General features: G+C 42.1%; 1 protein-coding gene across 3 annotated transcripts in view; it reads right to left on the bottom strand.

Moving 5' to 3' along the window:
• Positions 1–17522, bottom strand: part of LOC134349684 (high-affinity choline transporter 1-like) — a 40167-nt gene that overhangs the window by 3232 nt on the left and 19413 nt on the right. For all 3 annotated transcript variants that reach the window (XM_063054371.1, XM_063054370.1, XM_063054369.1), the window contains exons 5-8: positions 16379–16527; positions 14452–14595; positions 11616–11769; positions 7779–7996 (exon numbers count right to left, since the gene is read on the bottom strand). In XM_063054371.1, coding sequence (XP_062910441.1) covers positions 7779–7996; positions 11616–11769; positions 14452–14595; positions 16379–16527 — 665 coding nt within the window. The remainder of the gene's footprint in view (positions 1–7778; positions 7997–11615; positions 11770–14451; positions 14596–16378; positions 16528–17522) is intronic.

Here is a 17522-nt window from a genome sequence, read left to right as displayed (position 1 = left end):
CTACAGAAGCATGAGAGAGGAGCTGGCCAAAATTGATTGGAAGGGAACACTGGCAGGGATGATGGCAGAACAGCAGTGGCTGGAGTTTCTGGGAGCAATTTAGAATGTGCAGGATACATCCTAAAGGTGAAGAAGTATTCTAAAGGGAGGATGAGACAACCTTTGATGAGGGAAGTCAAAGACAGCATAAAAGCAAAAGAGAGGGCATATAATATAGTAAAATTTAAATTTAAAATTTAAAATTTAAGAAATTAAAGGATTCGGAAGCTTTTAAAAGCCAACATAAGGCAACTAAAAAAAACCCATAAGGAGAGAAAAGATGAAACACAAAGGTAAGCTAGCTAAAAATATCAAAAAAGATACCAAAAGCTTTCAGAAATATAAAGAATAAAACAGAGGCAAGAGTGGATATTGGACCATTAGAAAATGACAGTGGAGAGGTAGTAATGGGAGACAAAGAAATGGCAGACAAACTTAATAATTTGCATCAGTCTTTACTGTGGAAGACACTAGCAACATACCTGTATTTTGAGTGTCAGGGGGCAGAAGTGAGTGTAGTTGCTATTACTGAGGAGAAGGTCTTGGGAAGATGAAATGTCTGAAGGTAGGTAGGTCACTTGGACCAGATGGACCACACCCCAGGGTTCTGAAAGAGGTAGCTAAAGCTGATATTAGTAATGATCTTTCAAGAATTACTAGATTCTGGAATGGTTCCAGACAATTAGAAAATTACAAATGTCATTCCACTCTTTAACAAGGGAGGGAGGCAGAAAAAGGAAATTTCAGGCCAGTTTGCCTGACTTCAGTGGTTGGGAAGGTGTTGGAGTCCATTATTAAGGATAAAGTTTCGGTGCTTGGAGGCGCGTGATAAAGTAGGCCAGATATGCATGGTTTGCTTAAGGGGAAATCCTGCCTGACAAATCTGTTGGGACTCTTTGAGGAAATAACAGGCAGGTTAGACAAAGGAGAGTCAGTCGATGTTGTTTACTTGGATTTTCAGGCCTTTGACAAGGTGCTGCACATAAGGCTGCTTAACAAGGTAAGAGCCCATGATATTACAGGAAAGATACTAGCATGGATAGAGCAGTGGTTGATTGGCAGGAGGCAAAGAGTTGGAAAATACAGGGGGGAGGTGCTCTGGTTGGCTGTTGGTGACAAGTGCTGTTCTGCAGGTGTCAGTAAAGGGACCACTTCTATTCACATTATATGACAACTTGGATGATGGAATTGACAGCTTTGTGGCCAGGTTTGCAGATGATACAAAGATAGGTGGAGGGACAGGTAGTATTGAGGGAGCAGGGAGTCTGCAAAAGGGTTTGGACAGATTGGGAGAATGGACACAGAATTGGCAGGTGGAGTATAACGTAGGGAAGTGTATGGTCATGCACTTTGGTAGAAGGAATTAAGGTGTAGACTATTTTCTAAATGGGGAGAAAGTTCAAAAATCAGAGGTGTAAAAGACTTGGGAGTCCTTGTGTAAGATTCCCTAAAGGTTAACTTGCAGGTTGAGTCGGTGGTAGGGAAGGCAAATGCAATGTTAGCATTCATTTCGAGAGGACTAGAATATAAGAGCAAGGATGTAATGCTGGGGGTTTATAAAGGCACTGGTCAAACTGCATTTGGAGTATTGTAAGCAGTCTTGGGTCCCTAAGAAAAGAAGTGCTGGCAATGGAGAGGGTCCAGGGGGCTTGCAAGAATGATTCCAGAAATAAAAGGGTTAACATATGAGGAGCATTTAATAGGAGTTTAGAAGAATGAGAGGGGATCTCATTGAAACCCATTGAATATTGAAAGGCCTAGACAAGTGGATGTAGAGAGGATGTTTCCTATAGTGGATAAGTCTAAGACCACAGGGCACAGCCTCAGAATAAAGGGATGTCCATTTGGAACAGAGATGAGAAGAATTTCTTTAGCCAGAGCGTGGGAAATCTGAGGAATTCATTGCCACGAATGGCTATGGAAGCCAAGTTATTGAGTATATTTAAAGCAGTTGTTGATAGGTTCTTGGTCAACAGGTCATCAAAGGTTACCATAAGACCATAGACTATAAACTATAAGCTATAGGAGCAGAATTAGGCCATTTGGTCCAACAAGTCTGCTTCACCATTTCATCATGGCTGATCCACTTTCCCTCTCAGCCCCATATAGTCTCCTGCCTTCTCCCTGTATCCCTTCGTGTCGTGACTAATCAAGAATCTATTCACCACTCTCTGGCTAAAGAAATTCCTACTCCTCTCCATTCTAAAAGGATGCCCCACTATTCTGAGGCTATTCTTAGTCTCTCCCACCATAGGAAACTTCCTCTCCATATCCTCTCTGTCGAGGCCTTCCAAAATTCAATAGGTTTCAATGAAGTCGCCTCTCATTCTCCTGATTTCCAGTGAGTAGAGGCCCAGAGCCATCAAACACTCCTCATCTGACAAGCCTTTTAGCCCTGGAATCATTTTTGTGAACCTCCTTTGAACCCTTTCCAATGTCAGCACACCCTTTCTCAGATAAAGGGCCTAAAACTACTCACAGTACTCCAAGTGAGGCCTCACCAGTGCTTTATAAAGCCTCAACATTACATCCTTGCTTTTATATTCTCATTCCCTCGAAATGAATGCTAACATCGCATTTGCCTTCCTTACCATTGACTCAACCTGCATATTAATCTTTAGGGAATCCTGCACAAGGACAATCTTGGCACCTCAGATTTTTGAATTCTCTCTCCATTTAGAAAATAGTCTACGCTTATATTTCTTCTGCTAAAGTGTGTGACTATACACTTCCCAACACTCTTTCATCTGCCACTTCTTTGACCCTTCTTCTAATCTGTCTAAGTCCTTCTGCAGTCTCTCTACTTCCTCAAAGCTACTTGCTCCTCCACCCATCTTTGTATCGTTTGCAAACTTAGCCATAGAGCCATCAATTCCATCATCCAAATCATTGACATATAATCTAAGAAGAAGTGGTCCCAACACAGACCCCAGTGGAACATCAGCAGTATCTGGCAGCCAACCAGAAAAGGCTCAGTTTTTTCCCATTCCTTGCCTCCTGCCAATCAACCACTGCTCTATCCATGCTAGTATCTTTCCTGTAATATCATGGGCTCTTATCTTGTTAAGCAGCCTCATGTGTGGCACCTTGACAAAGGCCTTCTGGAAATCCAAGTACACAACATCCACTGATTCTCCTTTACCTGTCTTGCTTGTTATTTCTTCAAAAGAATTCCAGCAGATTTGTCAGGAAAGATATTCCCTTAAGGAAACCATGCTGACTACGGCCTATTTTATCGAGTGCCTCCAAGCATCCCGAAACAACATCCTTATCAAACAACTGCGTCATCTTCCTAACCACTCAGACTAACTATTATATACCCTGTCTTTGGCTTTATGTTGGCTTTGACTTCTCTTGTTAGTCGTGGTTGTTTCATCTTTCCTTTAGAATACTTCTTCCTCTTTGGAATCCATATATCCTGCACCTTCCAAATTGTTCCCAGAAATTCCAGCTATTGCTGCTTCGCCATCATCCCTGCCAAACAATTTTAGCTAGCTCCTCTCTCATGCATCTGTAATTCCCTTTACTCCATTCCAAACAGATACATCAGACTTTTTCTTTTATTTCTCAAATTGCAGGGTGAATTTGATCATACTATGATCACTGACCCTAAGGGTTCCTTCACCTCTAATCAATTCCAGTTCATTGCACAACACCCAATTCAGAATAGCTAATCCTCTAGTTGGCTCAACCACGAGCTACTCCAAAAAGCCATCTCGTAGGCATTATAGAAATTCCCCCTCTTGGGGTGCAGCACCAACCTGGTTTTCCCAAACTACCTGCATATTGAAAGCCCCCATGATTATCGTAACATTGCCCTTTAAGATGCATTTTCTATCTCCCATTGTAATTTGTAGACCACATCTTTACTACTGTTCGGGGAACTGCATATAACTCCCAATAGGGTCTTTTTACCCTTGCAGTTCTTTAGTTCTACCCAAAACAATTCAAAACCTTCCAATCCTATGTCACCTCTTTCTAATGATTTGATTTAATCTTTTTCCCCAAGGGAGTCACGCCACCCCTCTGCCTACCCACTTGCCCTTTCGATACAATGTATATCCTTGAATGTTAAGCTCCCAGCTATAATCTTCTTTCAGCCACAATTCAGTGATGCCAACATAATCATACATGCCAATCTATAACTGTGCTACAAGTTCATCTACCTTATTCGGTGCATTCAAATATATCACCTTCAGTTCTGTATTCACCTTTTTCAAATTTGTCCACCATTTACATTGCAACTTATCAAATTTGCCCTGTCATCAGTCTCTTCTTGCTAGCAGTCTCACTACACATTGCCTCTGTTTGTAAAAACCAACTACCTCATCCCCAGCACTATCACTCTGGTTCCCATCCCCCTGACAAATTCGTTTAAAACCCTCCTGAACAGCTCTAGCAAACCTGCCTGCAAGGATATTGGTCCCCCTCTGGTTCAAGTGTAATCCGTCCCTTTTGTACAGGGGAGAAGGCAGACAAGTGGGGTTGAGAGGAATAATAAATCAGCCATGAGGGAATAGCAGAGTATACTCGATGGGCCAAATGGCCTAATTCTGCTCCTATGTTCTACACAGTCTGATTAATTTTGTCCTCACTGTTCTTCCCTCACCCTTTGCCATTTAAAGCCAGCATGTTTATTTCTCTTTCCTAGTTCTGGTGATGGGTCTTTGACCTGAAACACTAATTTGCTTTCTCTTCCCACAAATACTGCATGAGCTTCTGGAACGTTCTGTTTTCAGATTTGCGCTATCTGTATTTTGTTTCTGGTGTTCAGTGAAAAGTGGAACTAGACCGAACATGATGAGATCTGTGAAGAACTGAGAACAGTGGAAGAGGATTGTTACCGCTCAGGAGGCCAGTCTGTTTGTAGCGACTCCAATCCCTGTATGATCCCCATGTTATTCTTCCCTGAAGCACTTGTCTAGTTCCTTTTTGAAGTCCCGATTGACTTTGTTTCCAGCACTTTTATGATGAAGGCATTCCAGATTTAAGCCACTCTGTGTAAAACATCAATTTTCTCACATCTCCCAACAGCACTCTCCCATTTACCTTTTGCCCTTTTGATCTTTATCCTCTGCAGCCTTAAGCAACTGCTAATAAGATCAGGATTGAATCATGTGTGCAGAGCAATATGCGGCAGTGTTTCCACTTAAAGCCGGCATGGTTTGGTTGACAAAATTGCCTTGAATTTTGTCTTTTAAGCCATCTGATTTTTTTAATGTAACAGTTGTCTGTAAACTTTTTCCGACACTTATTTTCTTCCCCCAATCCTCCTGCATTTCCAAAACTCATTTATAAAGTACAGTGCCTTCACTATGCTGCCCCCCCCACCCCCCCGGGATCTCTAACCACTAAGTGCTACTAAACTGAAGTTGGAATTCGACCAAATGAGGCAGGCCAGATGGATGTGGTCTGCAGCCAAGATAATTACTTTGGACCACCTCATATCACCCACTGCATTCAGACTACAGTGCAAGCTGGCCAGTAATATGACCTTGGCAATGAACTTTGGCCACTCTGGAGACTATTTCAGGGCAAATATCTGCCAAACTGCTTCTAATTCTTGGATACTGTACTTGCACTGAACTGTCAAGTGACTGGCAGAATCAGCTTGGAGATCCGATGACATGTTCCTTTGTTCACTATTACTTCCAATAGACAAGTGACAGCATTATAAAATTTATTGCAGCTTAACATTTTGGTTGGGTAATTTGAGGATAATGCATGTGGTCTAGGTGATGCTTGGGCACTTTCTTGAAAGTGCATGAATATGTCAGCAGCATAATGTGTATGACATCTATTTTATAAACCTGTACATTCTCATTCTGATGGGCTCTGCGGCCCAGTCTATCCTGGGCCCAACATATTGATGCAGTTTTTTATATTTTATTGGGAGTCTTGGTATGACAGCAAAGATCTCACACATTTCTACAGATGTACAGGGAAAGCATTCTAACTGGTTGCCTCGCTGTCTGGTATGGAGGGGTTACACGCTACAGAAAAAACTGCAGGGAGGAGTAGGGGAGCCTCAAGACACACACTCAATGTTTCAGGAGCTGCTCCTTCCCCTCTGCCATCAGATTTCCGACGGATAATGAACCCATGTATACTACCTCACTACTTTTTTCTTTTTTTCCCTCTCTTTTTGCATCATGTATTTAATTTATTTAAAAAATACATTTCTTATTGTTACTTATAGCTTTTTTAATATTATGTATTGCAATGTACTGCAGCTGCAAAACAACAAATTTCACGACATATAAAACCTGTGATATTAAACCTGATTCTGATTCGGATGGTGTAAAGACAAAAGCTCAGTGATTATTAGTGCTCGCCTGCAGGGAACAGTGGCTGTAGATCACACAGTGCTTGGACGGTAATGAGCCATACATTCTCTTTTACCTGGGGAATTGTCAGGGCTGGTAAATTACCTGACATACCAACAGTCATTGAACAGAGCATTGGAATGTGATATTCCCCAAGGGCCTGCGTTCCTGTCGTTCCTGAGGTCCTGAACACTTTCTCAGTATGCCCAGGGATCTGTGTGAGACTCCTGTACAGGACGATGGCTCAAAACATTGGAAGTGTTTGGGAGCTTGCAGCAGATAACCATAAAGGGTTAATATAAAGTACATTAATATTTGAAAAGGGGCACCCTTTTATATTTAAACTCTGATCCTTGGTTTGCGACTCTGGGAGGAGCTGTTGAGAAAACGCTGGGTGTAACTCCTGTGCATTCTGGGGCCAGTCAGCTCTCACTATTCATTGAATGGTGGAGGACGTGGATGTCAAGATGGTGGACAGAGAACTGAATGAAGCAGCCTGCACTCCACTTACTGCCACCTCGGGGGAGATGAAAATCACCTTCGACCTTGGCAGTATGCCTGCAAAGAAGAACATTTCTGAAACCTCTCTACCCTTTCTTGATCTAGCAGTCTCCATAGCAGGAGATAAACTATCACTGACATTATATCACACAGCTACCTAGATTAGACCTTCTCTCATCCTATCTCTTGTAAATATGGCATTCCTTTCTCTCAGTTTCACCATCCCCGGCACAACTGTTCTCAAGATAAACCCTTCCACTCCAAAACATCTGAGATGTCTTCCTTTCTTAGACATATTATTGATAAAGATATAAAAGATAAAGGTTAGCTTTATTTGTCCCACGTGTAGCGAAACATCAAAGCATATCGTGAATTGCATGATTTGTGTCAAATCAAATCAGTGAGGATTTTATATGATAGGCAGCCCGCAAGTGCAGCCACACTTGGGGCGTTAACATAGCATACCCACAACTTATTAATCCTAACTCAAACATCTTCGGAACATGGGTGGAAACTGGAGCACCCGGAGGTCACGGGAGAATGTATAATTACAGACAGTGATGGGAATTGAACCCAATCATTGATAGCTGGTCAGCACCATGAAGCGATGCACTAACCGCTACTCTACTGTGCCATTGTTGCAATAAGAAGAAGGTGTTGTGAAGGCTTTCTTCTGCATAGGTAGACCACTGGATATTACTGGATGTCCCTGCATTAGCGTGCCAGAAGCACAGAAGATCCAGAGGGAAAACTACAGATCCTGAGACTCAGTGTATGTTCCTGACTTTTCTTTGTGGTTAACTCTTTGCTGAAATTGAATTGTGTATTGTACAAAAAGGTGGGACAATGCAATCCAATTTCTAAGCACGTATCTCTAGCACGTGGGCACACAGGCATGATCATTAATGTTACCTTTGGTCTGAGAATTTTCCAATAAATGTTATAGGTGAACATGGAACTGGATGAAAGGAGACAGGAGTCTGTTGAAGACATGACAGCAGCAGCAATGGCGCCGATTCCAAAAATAGAAATGTAATGCGGGCACAAATATTGGAGGACTATCGGCAGGATCATAGAAGCCTCCCCCATTTCGAAAGGAGACTTGGCACCATAAGAGGTTTGATTCCAGTCTGAAACAAAGAGGAGAGAGAAGTACTCAAAATGAGAACATTGTCCGCCCTGAGCAATCAGTGTACTTGAAGATGAGCTTTATTTGTCACATGTACATCAGAACATACAGTGAAAGGTGTCACTGGAGTCAATGACCAACATAGTCTAAGGATGCGCTGGGGGCAGCCAGCAAGTGTCTCCACACTGCCAGTGCCAACATAGCCTGTCCAGAATTTACTAACCCTAACCCTAGCCGTACATCTTTGGAATGTGCGTGAAACCAGAGCACCTGGAGGAAACTCACGCAGTCAGGGAGAGGACGTGCAAACACCTTACAGGCAGTGGTGGAATCGAACCTGGGCCAAGAGGCCTCCAATGGTCGGGGTCAATCATGGATGTTGCGTTGTGTCTCAGTGCTCAAGCCAGGGCAGAACAGTATGCAGAGCAAGCTGCTGCCCATGTCGCAGGCTCCCCCTCTCCACGCAGCTGACGAACCCAAAGGAACAGCAGAGACCAATACAATTTGGTACCAGCGGCATTGCAGGAGTTGCCAGTCAGTGTTGAACTCAACATAGGACTGCCTTAGGGTCTCCAGCTCCGGAGTTTTCCTGGATGTTTACTCCTGAAGTCTTCCCCATGACTGTGTATAGCTGCAGGGCTGTGGAGGTTGAGATCAGAGTTTTCCTTCTCCTGGATGAGCTGCCTACAATGGCCGATGAGCCCCAACTGCCTGAAGCGACTGGTTTTAAGGCATCAGTAACCCTCCTTTGCTCCTTCTCCTGTCAGTGGAAAAGGTTCTGCCAGCCTTAGTAGCTCAGCCAGACACGAAGGCCAGGAGCTGGACTTGTTGTCAGAGGCTGCTTGAGACACGCGGCATTCAGAGCATTTAATAGGTAGTGGAAGCTTGTCCCTATCACCCCCATCACACCCAACACCCCTGTCCCCTGGCTCTGATAACCTTAAGGAACCAACCCAGTTCACTAGCACTATATAGCATTACAGTAGAAGGTTGAGGGGGGACTTGATAGAGGTATTTAAAATTATGAGGGGGATAGATAGAGTTGACATGGATAGGCTTTTTCCATTAAGAGTGGGGGAGATTCAAACCTCTATCAAGTCCCCCCTCAACCTTCTACACTCCAAAGAATTAAGACCCAACTTGTTCAACCTTTCTCTGTAACATCGGTGATGAAACCCAGGTACCATTCTAGTAAATCTTCTCTGTACTCTCTCTATTTTGTTGACATCTTTCCTATAATTCGGTGACCATAACTGTACACAATACTCCAAATTTTGCCTCACCAATGCCTTGTACAATTTCAACATTACATCCCAACTCCTATACTCAATGCTCTGATTTAGATTCCACCATAGAAGCTGGCCAATTTAAATTCAGGTAACTGAATAAATCTGTAATTCAAAAGACTAAGCTCATTTTAGTCACAGGAACCATGAAATAGTGGATCATTTAAAAACCGTCTGTCTCACTGATGCCTTTAAGGGAGAGAATCTGTGGAAGTCATTTTCACAGATGGCTGTGAAGGCCAAGTCGTTGGGTATATTTAAAGTGGAGGTTGATAGGTTCTTGATTAATAAAAGTGTTAAAGCTATGGGGAGAAGGCATGAGAGGGATTATAAATCAGCTAGGATGGAATGGCAGAACAGACTCGATGGGTCGAATAGCCTAATTCTGCTCCTATGTCTTATAGTCTTATGGTTTTATGGAAGCTGCCATGTTCAATCCAAACCATGGGTGAGGCTAACCTATATTTCTGACCAGAAGTCATATCACCAACATCATAGTGACCATTTTCTTATTCGTACGCTGTATCTGCTTTCAACTCTGCTTCAGACCCACCAACCTTGATTACTTTTAACTGCCTCCTCAGTTCAGGGGAAATCAAGGAAATGCAAGAAATGAATGAATGATCCCAATACTGCCATTTTGTCTGTTTAGTCCTTTCTATACAATGACAGACTGGAAATAAGTGGAACCTCTTACATTAATACCCCACTTGTTTTACTGTGTCACATATTGCCACTTCATCCTCCAGAGTACTGTGGCAAGTGACATATCTCCAGCTTGTGATGATTGCACGTCTTCAGCCTACTGTCTGGTAAATGTCTATCACACAAACTGTGGACGTGATCCATGTAATTTCGAAGCCTGCTGCCCTAGAATGAAAGTCTTGAGCAAATTGCCAAAGGAATGTACACAAGCCTTCATTCCAGTTTGTAAGCCGAGCAGGTAAATATTCTGGGTTGCTAAATTAGCTGACAAGCTGCAACAAGACTTTTCTGTAACATTGTTCAGCTGTAGCATCAATGGATTGATCTCAGCCACACCCTCTTCCCCACCAATTCTTTTGCCCTATTGACTGATAAATGGACAGACGTGAGGACCTGATCCACACACACACACACACACACACACACACACCCACATCCCCTCTATAAACACACACACACACACACACACAGAGTTCAAGAACAAAAACATTCAAAGACAGCTTTTGCCTTTCAACCATTAGGCTCCTGAACCAACGTGGATAACTTCACTCACCTCAACACTGAAATGATTCCACAACCTGTGGACTGACTTTCAAGGCTCTATAACTCACATCCTCAGTATTATTTATTTATTAATTATTATTTTTTTTTCAGCTCAAGCTGGTAAAACCTGAGGTACAGGCATAGCCAAGCACGCTCATTTGTCAATTGCTGGGAACTTGCGGACTGTTCTAGTGGTAGTTAGCATTGTGGCTTTCTGAAGATCTATATAGATATTAAGGTGCAGCCCTAATTGTGTAGAACCTTTGGGATGACACCATTTGCAGCTATTACTATCAAGACAATGTATACCTTGTTCATGTTCCAAAGTCTTTCAATTTCCTCTTTTAATTCAACTGGTGTTTTTCATTTATGCATTTCTGTAATTTATGTGTGTTTGAGATGGATGTATCTATTAAGTTGTTCTTGCTTGTTTATCCTGTATTATTATATCCGGACAGTTATTACGGATTCTCCTTTCTGTAATAACGGATCAGTCATAATATAATTTATGGGACTCTGACCCTAAAGCTGGATCAGGCTTGTATTTATAGCAAGGTACGATTTCTTTTATGAGTTTGTATTTTAAAGCAAGCTTTTGATAAATGATGTTTGCCTTTTGATTGTGGCTGTGTAAGTAATCAGATTGAGCTAAACTGCTATAGGATCCTGTAATGTGTCGGATTGTCTCTGATTTTTCTCAGCATTTTCTACATTTATCATCTTGAATTTGCTTGTCTTTTATGACATATTTTTTGTGTTAATCGCTCATTCCTGTATTCCCACAAGAAACCATAATTATTATTATTATTTGTGTTTTTTTATATTTGCACAGTTTGGCTTCTTTTACAAATTGGTTGTTTGACAGTCTTTGCGTGTAGTTTTTCATTGATTCTATTGTATTTCTTTGTCTTTCTGTGAAAACTTGTAAGAAAATGAATCTCAGGGTCATATATGGTAGCAGATACATATTTTGATAATAAATTTACTTTGAACTCTGTGCGCACACACACACTGAACAACCTAGCTCTGGTGGATGGGTGCTTTGTCATTCTACTGGAGCTTGTACATGTTTCTGAACGGATGTACCTGTGGAAGCTGCAACTGAGCCAATCAGGACTGAAGGAACGCCCATAATACAACCACCGAATGCTCCTGCTATTGATAATATTTGAGCACTTTTTGATGATGAAGCAGCCAGCACACGTTGAAAATAGGCTTGCCACGGTATTCCACCCAACACCTGCAAAATTAAATTTCAATCTATCTGGAATTATTACATTAATATTGATTTGTCTGGTGAGACCAAAAGAATTCTAATGTACTAAAGAAGTAGAAGATTCAGCTGGAGTACATTAATTACGGTTTAAAGTACATTTTCGTATATCATTAGGAACAGTGTGTAAAATCAGACAGAAAAGATTTACTATTAAAATAATAAAGTGCATTGGAACTACATTACAAACAAGAGAAAACCTGCAGATGCTGGAAGTACAAACAACACACACAAAACTCTGGAGGGTACTCAGCAGGCCAAGCAGCATCTATGGGGAAAAAAACACAGTCGACGTTTTGGGACGAAACCCTTCAGCAGGACTGGAGTTAAAAAAGCTGAGGAGTAGATTTGAAAGGTGGGGGGAGGGGAGAGAGAAGCATCAGGTGATAGGTGAAACTTGGAGGGGGAGGGATGAAGCAAAGAGCTAGGAAGCTAGTGCTCTCAGGATGAGGCTTTTCATTCTAGGTTCCTTTGCCTCCGCTGCATCTGCTCTCAGGATGAGGCGTTTCATTCTAGAACGAAGGTGTCCTCCTTTTTCAAAGAAAGGGGCTTCCCTTCCTCCTCCATCAACGCTGCCCTCAACCGCGTCTCTTCCATGTCCGCTCTTACCCCATCCTCCCACCACACTACCAGGGATAGGGTTCCCACCAGCCTCTGCATCCAGCATATAATTCTCCAAAACTTCTGCCACCACCAAACACATCTTTCCCTCCACCCCACTTCCTGCTTTCCTCAGGGATTGCTCCTTTTGTCCCTCCCCACTGATCTCCCTCCTGACACTTACCTTTGCAAGCGGCACAAGTGCCACACCTGCTCCTACACCTCTTCCCTCATTATCATTCAGGGCCCCAAACAGTCCTTCCAGGTGAGGCGACACTTCACCCGCGAGTCTGTTGGGGTCATAAACTGTATTCGGTGCTCCTGGTGTGGCCACTTGTATATTGGTGAGACCTGACGTAGATTGGGAGACCGTTTCGCCAGAACAAGTGGGATCTCCCAGTGGCCACCCATTTTAATTCCACTTCCCATTCCCGTTCGTGATAAGGCAACACTTAGGTTGGAGGAACAAGGCCTTATATTCCATTTGGATAGCTTCCAACCTGATGGCATGAATGTTGATTTCTCAAACTTCCAGTAATGCCTCACTTACCCCCCCCCCACCCCACCCCCTGTCACCACTTCCCATCCCCTTTCCCTCTCTCATGTTATCTCCTTGCTCGTCCATCACTTCCCTCTGGTGCTCCTCTCCCCTTTTTTTCTCTCTTCCATGGCTTTCTGTCTCTTTCACTTATCAACTTCCTAGCTCTTTGATTGATCCCTCCCCCTCCAAGTTTCCCCTATCGCCTGGTGTTTCTCTCTCCTTCCCCACCTTTCAAATCTATTCCTCAACTTTTTTCCCTTCAGTCCTGCCGAAGGGTTTCAGCCCAAAATGTTGTCTGTGTTTTTATTCCATAGATGCTGCCTGGCCAGTTGAGTACCCTCCAGAGTTTTCTGTGTGTTGCTTGGGATTACATTCATTAAAATTGTTTTGAGTTATTGTTTAGAACAGCTTTCATACAATTTACTTATAAATTACGACCAACCCAGAATACAAGTAACTTACTGTGCTTTTGTTCTCAATTTCCCTTGTGTGGCACAGAACCTATTAGAATGGATCATTCTTCACAAAGATGTAGATTGCATATTTTTTCCCCCAGATGTTATAAACCTCTAGTCTGGCCATATCAAGAGTGGTTATTTCTGGTTGCCCCACTATATAGGAAGGATGTCGAGGCTTTGGAGAGAGTGCAGAAGAGCTTTACCAGGATACTGGCTGGATTAGAGGTCAAGAGGTTGGACAAACTTGGGTTGTTTTCTCTGGAGCTGCAGAGGCTGAGGAGAGGGCCAACAGAGGTTCATAAGATTATGAGAGGCGTAGACAGAGTAGACAGGCAGGATCTTTTTCCCAGGGTTGAAATGTCTAATACCAGAGGGAATGTGTATAATGTGAGAGATGGTTAGTTCAAAGTAGGTGTAAGGGACAAGTATTTTTACACAGTGGTGCACTGACTGGGTGGTGGTAGAAGCAGATATATAGGGGACTTCTTAGAGATGTTTAGATAGTCTTAAAAAAAGTTCTTTCTTGTGCGCGGGTGGTGGGTTTGATGTTTCTCTCTGAAGACTTTCATGGTTTTTCTTTGTTTTGTGGCTATCTGGAGAAGATGAAGTTGTATTAGGGGTTCATACTTTGATAATCAGTGAACCTTTGAATGTGAGGAAAGTGGAAGGACATGCACATCATGTAAGGAGAAGAGAGTAGATTTAGTCGGCCATTTGATTTCTAATATAATTGGTTCAGCACAATATTGTGAGCCGAAGGGCCTGTTCCTGTGCTGTACTGTTCTATGTTTCAAAATATGTTTCTTCACCAATTTATGAACAGTTCTAATGTATGTAACAGTGCAAATGATACATCTAGAAATCAATTTACAATGAAAAACTGTGACTAAGCTATAACGAAGAGACATTATTTTCTTCTCTCGGAGAATGCCAAAGCAGAATTTAAATAGGTAGCTGGCCGGTCACTTATTTGGTCACTAATCTGCAACTTTCAATTATACCACATAAAACAGTGAGTTTCACATTTAAAACGGAAAATTTGATTCTTACCATTATAAAAAGATTATCTATCCATCTTCCAATAAATATCTCATCAATTTTGCCTAGCCAGGGCTTCTGATAGACCTCCTGAACTGCTGTGATTTTGAGGCTTGTAACAGCTTGATTTTGAATTGTGAAAGGAACAGCGAGCCACTGAAAGAAAGAATATGTTTTGCAATTATCCACTCGTGCATCTTAGCGTGAATACAGTAAGAGCCTGTTCAATACCTGTGGCTGGAGAATTTGTTCAGCTTTCAGTCGAGTATTTAGTTCTGTCATTTGGCCTATTCATAAGTTATTGTCCAGATCTGACGGTTGATCCTCAACCCAAACACTAACCCATATTCTGCATTCTTTTATTCCTTGTCCCTGTACTTCCTTGATACACAATGTTTTTTTCTGTATTCAGATGTGACAGTCCATTTACATGTCCTCACACTCTATGGATGCCGATGTGTTTCTGACCTAATTTTCATTTAAGATTTTCAGCATTCATTGCTGAATTATTTCAATAATTTGATGCATTCATTTACATTTCTTTATGACTGAGAAAGAGGGCATTTGGTCCATCAAATCTATGCTGACACTCAGCAATCCCATCAGTCCAATTCACCCACTTATTTTCCTGCAACCCTTTCCTTCCCCCAAGTCCATTAACATACCTTAGAGTTTCTCAATCTGGAGAGTTTATGTTAGTGGCCAACTAATCTACCAATAACCTGACTGTATTGGTGAAAGTATCCTGGCTGGTTGCATCATGATATGGCACATAAATTCAAGAAGCTGCAGAGGTAACTAATAAAGTGACCACTGAATGTAATTTGAGATCTTCTGCAGTTGTAGAGCATCCACTTCCCGGGTCGACGTGTTGCCCATTCAGAGGTACGTTTCTGCACGTCACTGTTGTAGCGCATGGTTAGTGGAGCTACTGTCACCTTCCTGTCAGCTTGAACCAGTCTGGCTAGTCTTGTCTGACCTCTCTCATTAAAAAGGCAATTTCACCCACCGAACTGCTGATCACTGGGTTTCTTTTTTCACAACATTCTCTATAAACTCTAGAGAATGTTGTGCATGAAAATTCTAGATCAGCAGTTTCTGAAATACTCAATCCACCACATCTGGCACCAACAACCATTCCACGGTTAAAGTCACTTAGATCATAATTCTTTCCCGTTCTGATGGCTGGTCTAAACACAATCTCTTGACCGTGTCTGCATGCTTTTATGCATTGAGTTGCTGCCACATGATTGGCTGATTAGATATTTGCATTAATGGGCAGGTGTACAGGCTTATCTAATAAAGTGGCCTCTGAATGTATATCTCTCATAAGTTTGTATACCTGAATAATCCCAGTTTATTACAATCATTATCCGAACAATCAAAAAAACCTCAATTTGATGGAAATCTAAAATTAAAAATGAACAGAAATGCTAGAATATTCACCAAGTCAGGCTGCCTCTGTAAGAAGAGAAACAACACTAACATTTTAGGTCGAAGACCTTTTCTTCCTCCCAGTCCTGAGGAAGTGTCTTTGACCTAAAGCATTAGATCTTTTTCTCTTCCCACAGATCCAGCCTGACCAGCAGAGTATTGCCCTCATTTTCTGCTCTTATTTATAATCCACGGTTGAATTGGTAACAAACATTAAATAATGTGAGCCAGCTGCATTGGACTTTGAGGTGAGTGGTCCCAAGTTCAAATCCGGCTGGCTCCCTGCACGCTTTCCATCCATGCTGGGTTGAGCGTTGAGCTAACAACTTGGCCTTGTGAAAAAAAAAACTTGCTAAGTAAACGGCAAGGTTGCCACCAAAAGGCGCGGACAGAAACAACAACGATGAAGTAATGTTGACGTTACTCTTTTAAAAATATGGCCAAAGTATTGAAAACTTTAGTTAACCAGTGATATGCTTACAATATTAGAGATGCTCAAACTCACCAAACCAAAGAAGATGCATCCTAACTGAACAACATCAGTATATGCCACAGAGTACAGACCTCCAAGTAAAGTGTATATCATTGCTACACAGGCTGAGATCGCCATTGATATATCCTTGTTCAGGTCCAACATGACACTGGAAGTTGTACCTATTTAAGAAGGAGAAATTGAAATTTAGTCTTCAACAACGTTAATGTTTATGGAGAAACCTTGAAGGTCTTTACAACTCGTTCTGTTTTATTTACTTATTTGTTTATTTGTTAGTTGATTTATCTATCTATTTATTTATTGCCAATCCTGTACCAGGTTGGTTAAATTACTCTGGGAGACAACAGTCCCTTGGTCAAATTGACCTTGAGTGTCGGGGAGGAAATACAGGAGCCCGAAGACCCAAACTCAATGTTTTAGGAACAACTTCTTCCTTTCTGCCATCAGACTTCTGAATTCTCCAAGAACCCTACCTCATTATTCCCCTTTTGCACTATTTATTTATTTTTATTAGAACTTACAGTAATTTGTACTGCTGCTTCAAAACAGCAAACTTCTCTGTTTACGTCAGTGACAATAAAAGTGATTCTGACTGTGGTGGAGGAATCACAGAAATCACGCTCTATTGCTCTGTTGTGACTTCCTTTATTTATTTGTTTAGAGATGCAGGGCGGAACAAGCCCAAGGAGCCGTCCCACCCAGCAAGCCGCCTATTTAACCCAGCCTAATCAAAGCACAATTTACAACAATCAATTAACCTACCAACCAGTATGTTTTTGGACTGTGGGAGGAAACAGCAGTACTGGAGGAAACCCACAGAGTCATGGGGAGAACGTACAAACTCCTACAGGCGGCGCTGGAATTGAACTCTGAGCCCTGGTGCCCAGGGCTTTATTAGCATTGCTACGCTATTGTGGTGCCCCAACTGGTAACAGTAGGTGCCTGTCTCAGTGTTTAAATATCCTCAACCTGCAGGTTAAAAAGATGAATTGGATGGTTAACACAGCATGCTTTATGATTTTGGTAATGCATACTGCATCATCTTCCTAGCTGTTTAAAAATCATTTAATTTGTGGGCATTGCAGTGGAGCAGCAGATAGTGTTGTGCAGCACAGTTCCAGCAAACTGGACTTGATCCTGACATCCAGCGCTATCT

Source organism: Mobula hypostoma, chromosome 7, assembly GCF_963921235.1.
Source record: "Mobula hypostoma chromosome 7, sMobHyp1.1, whole genome shotgun sequence".
NCBI lineage: Eukaryota > Metazoa > Chordata > Chondrichthyes > Myliobatiformes > Myliobatidae > Mobula > Mobula hypostoma.
This window is presented reverse-complemented; position numbering and strand designations above follow the sequence as displayed.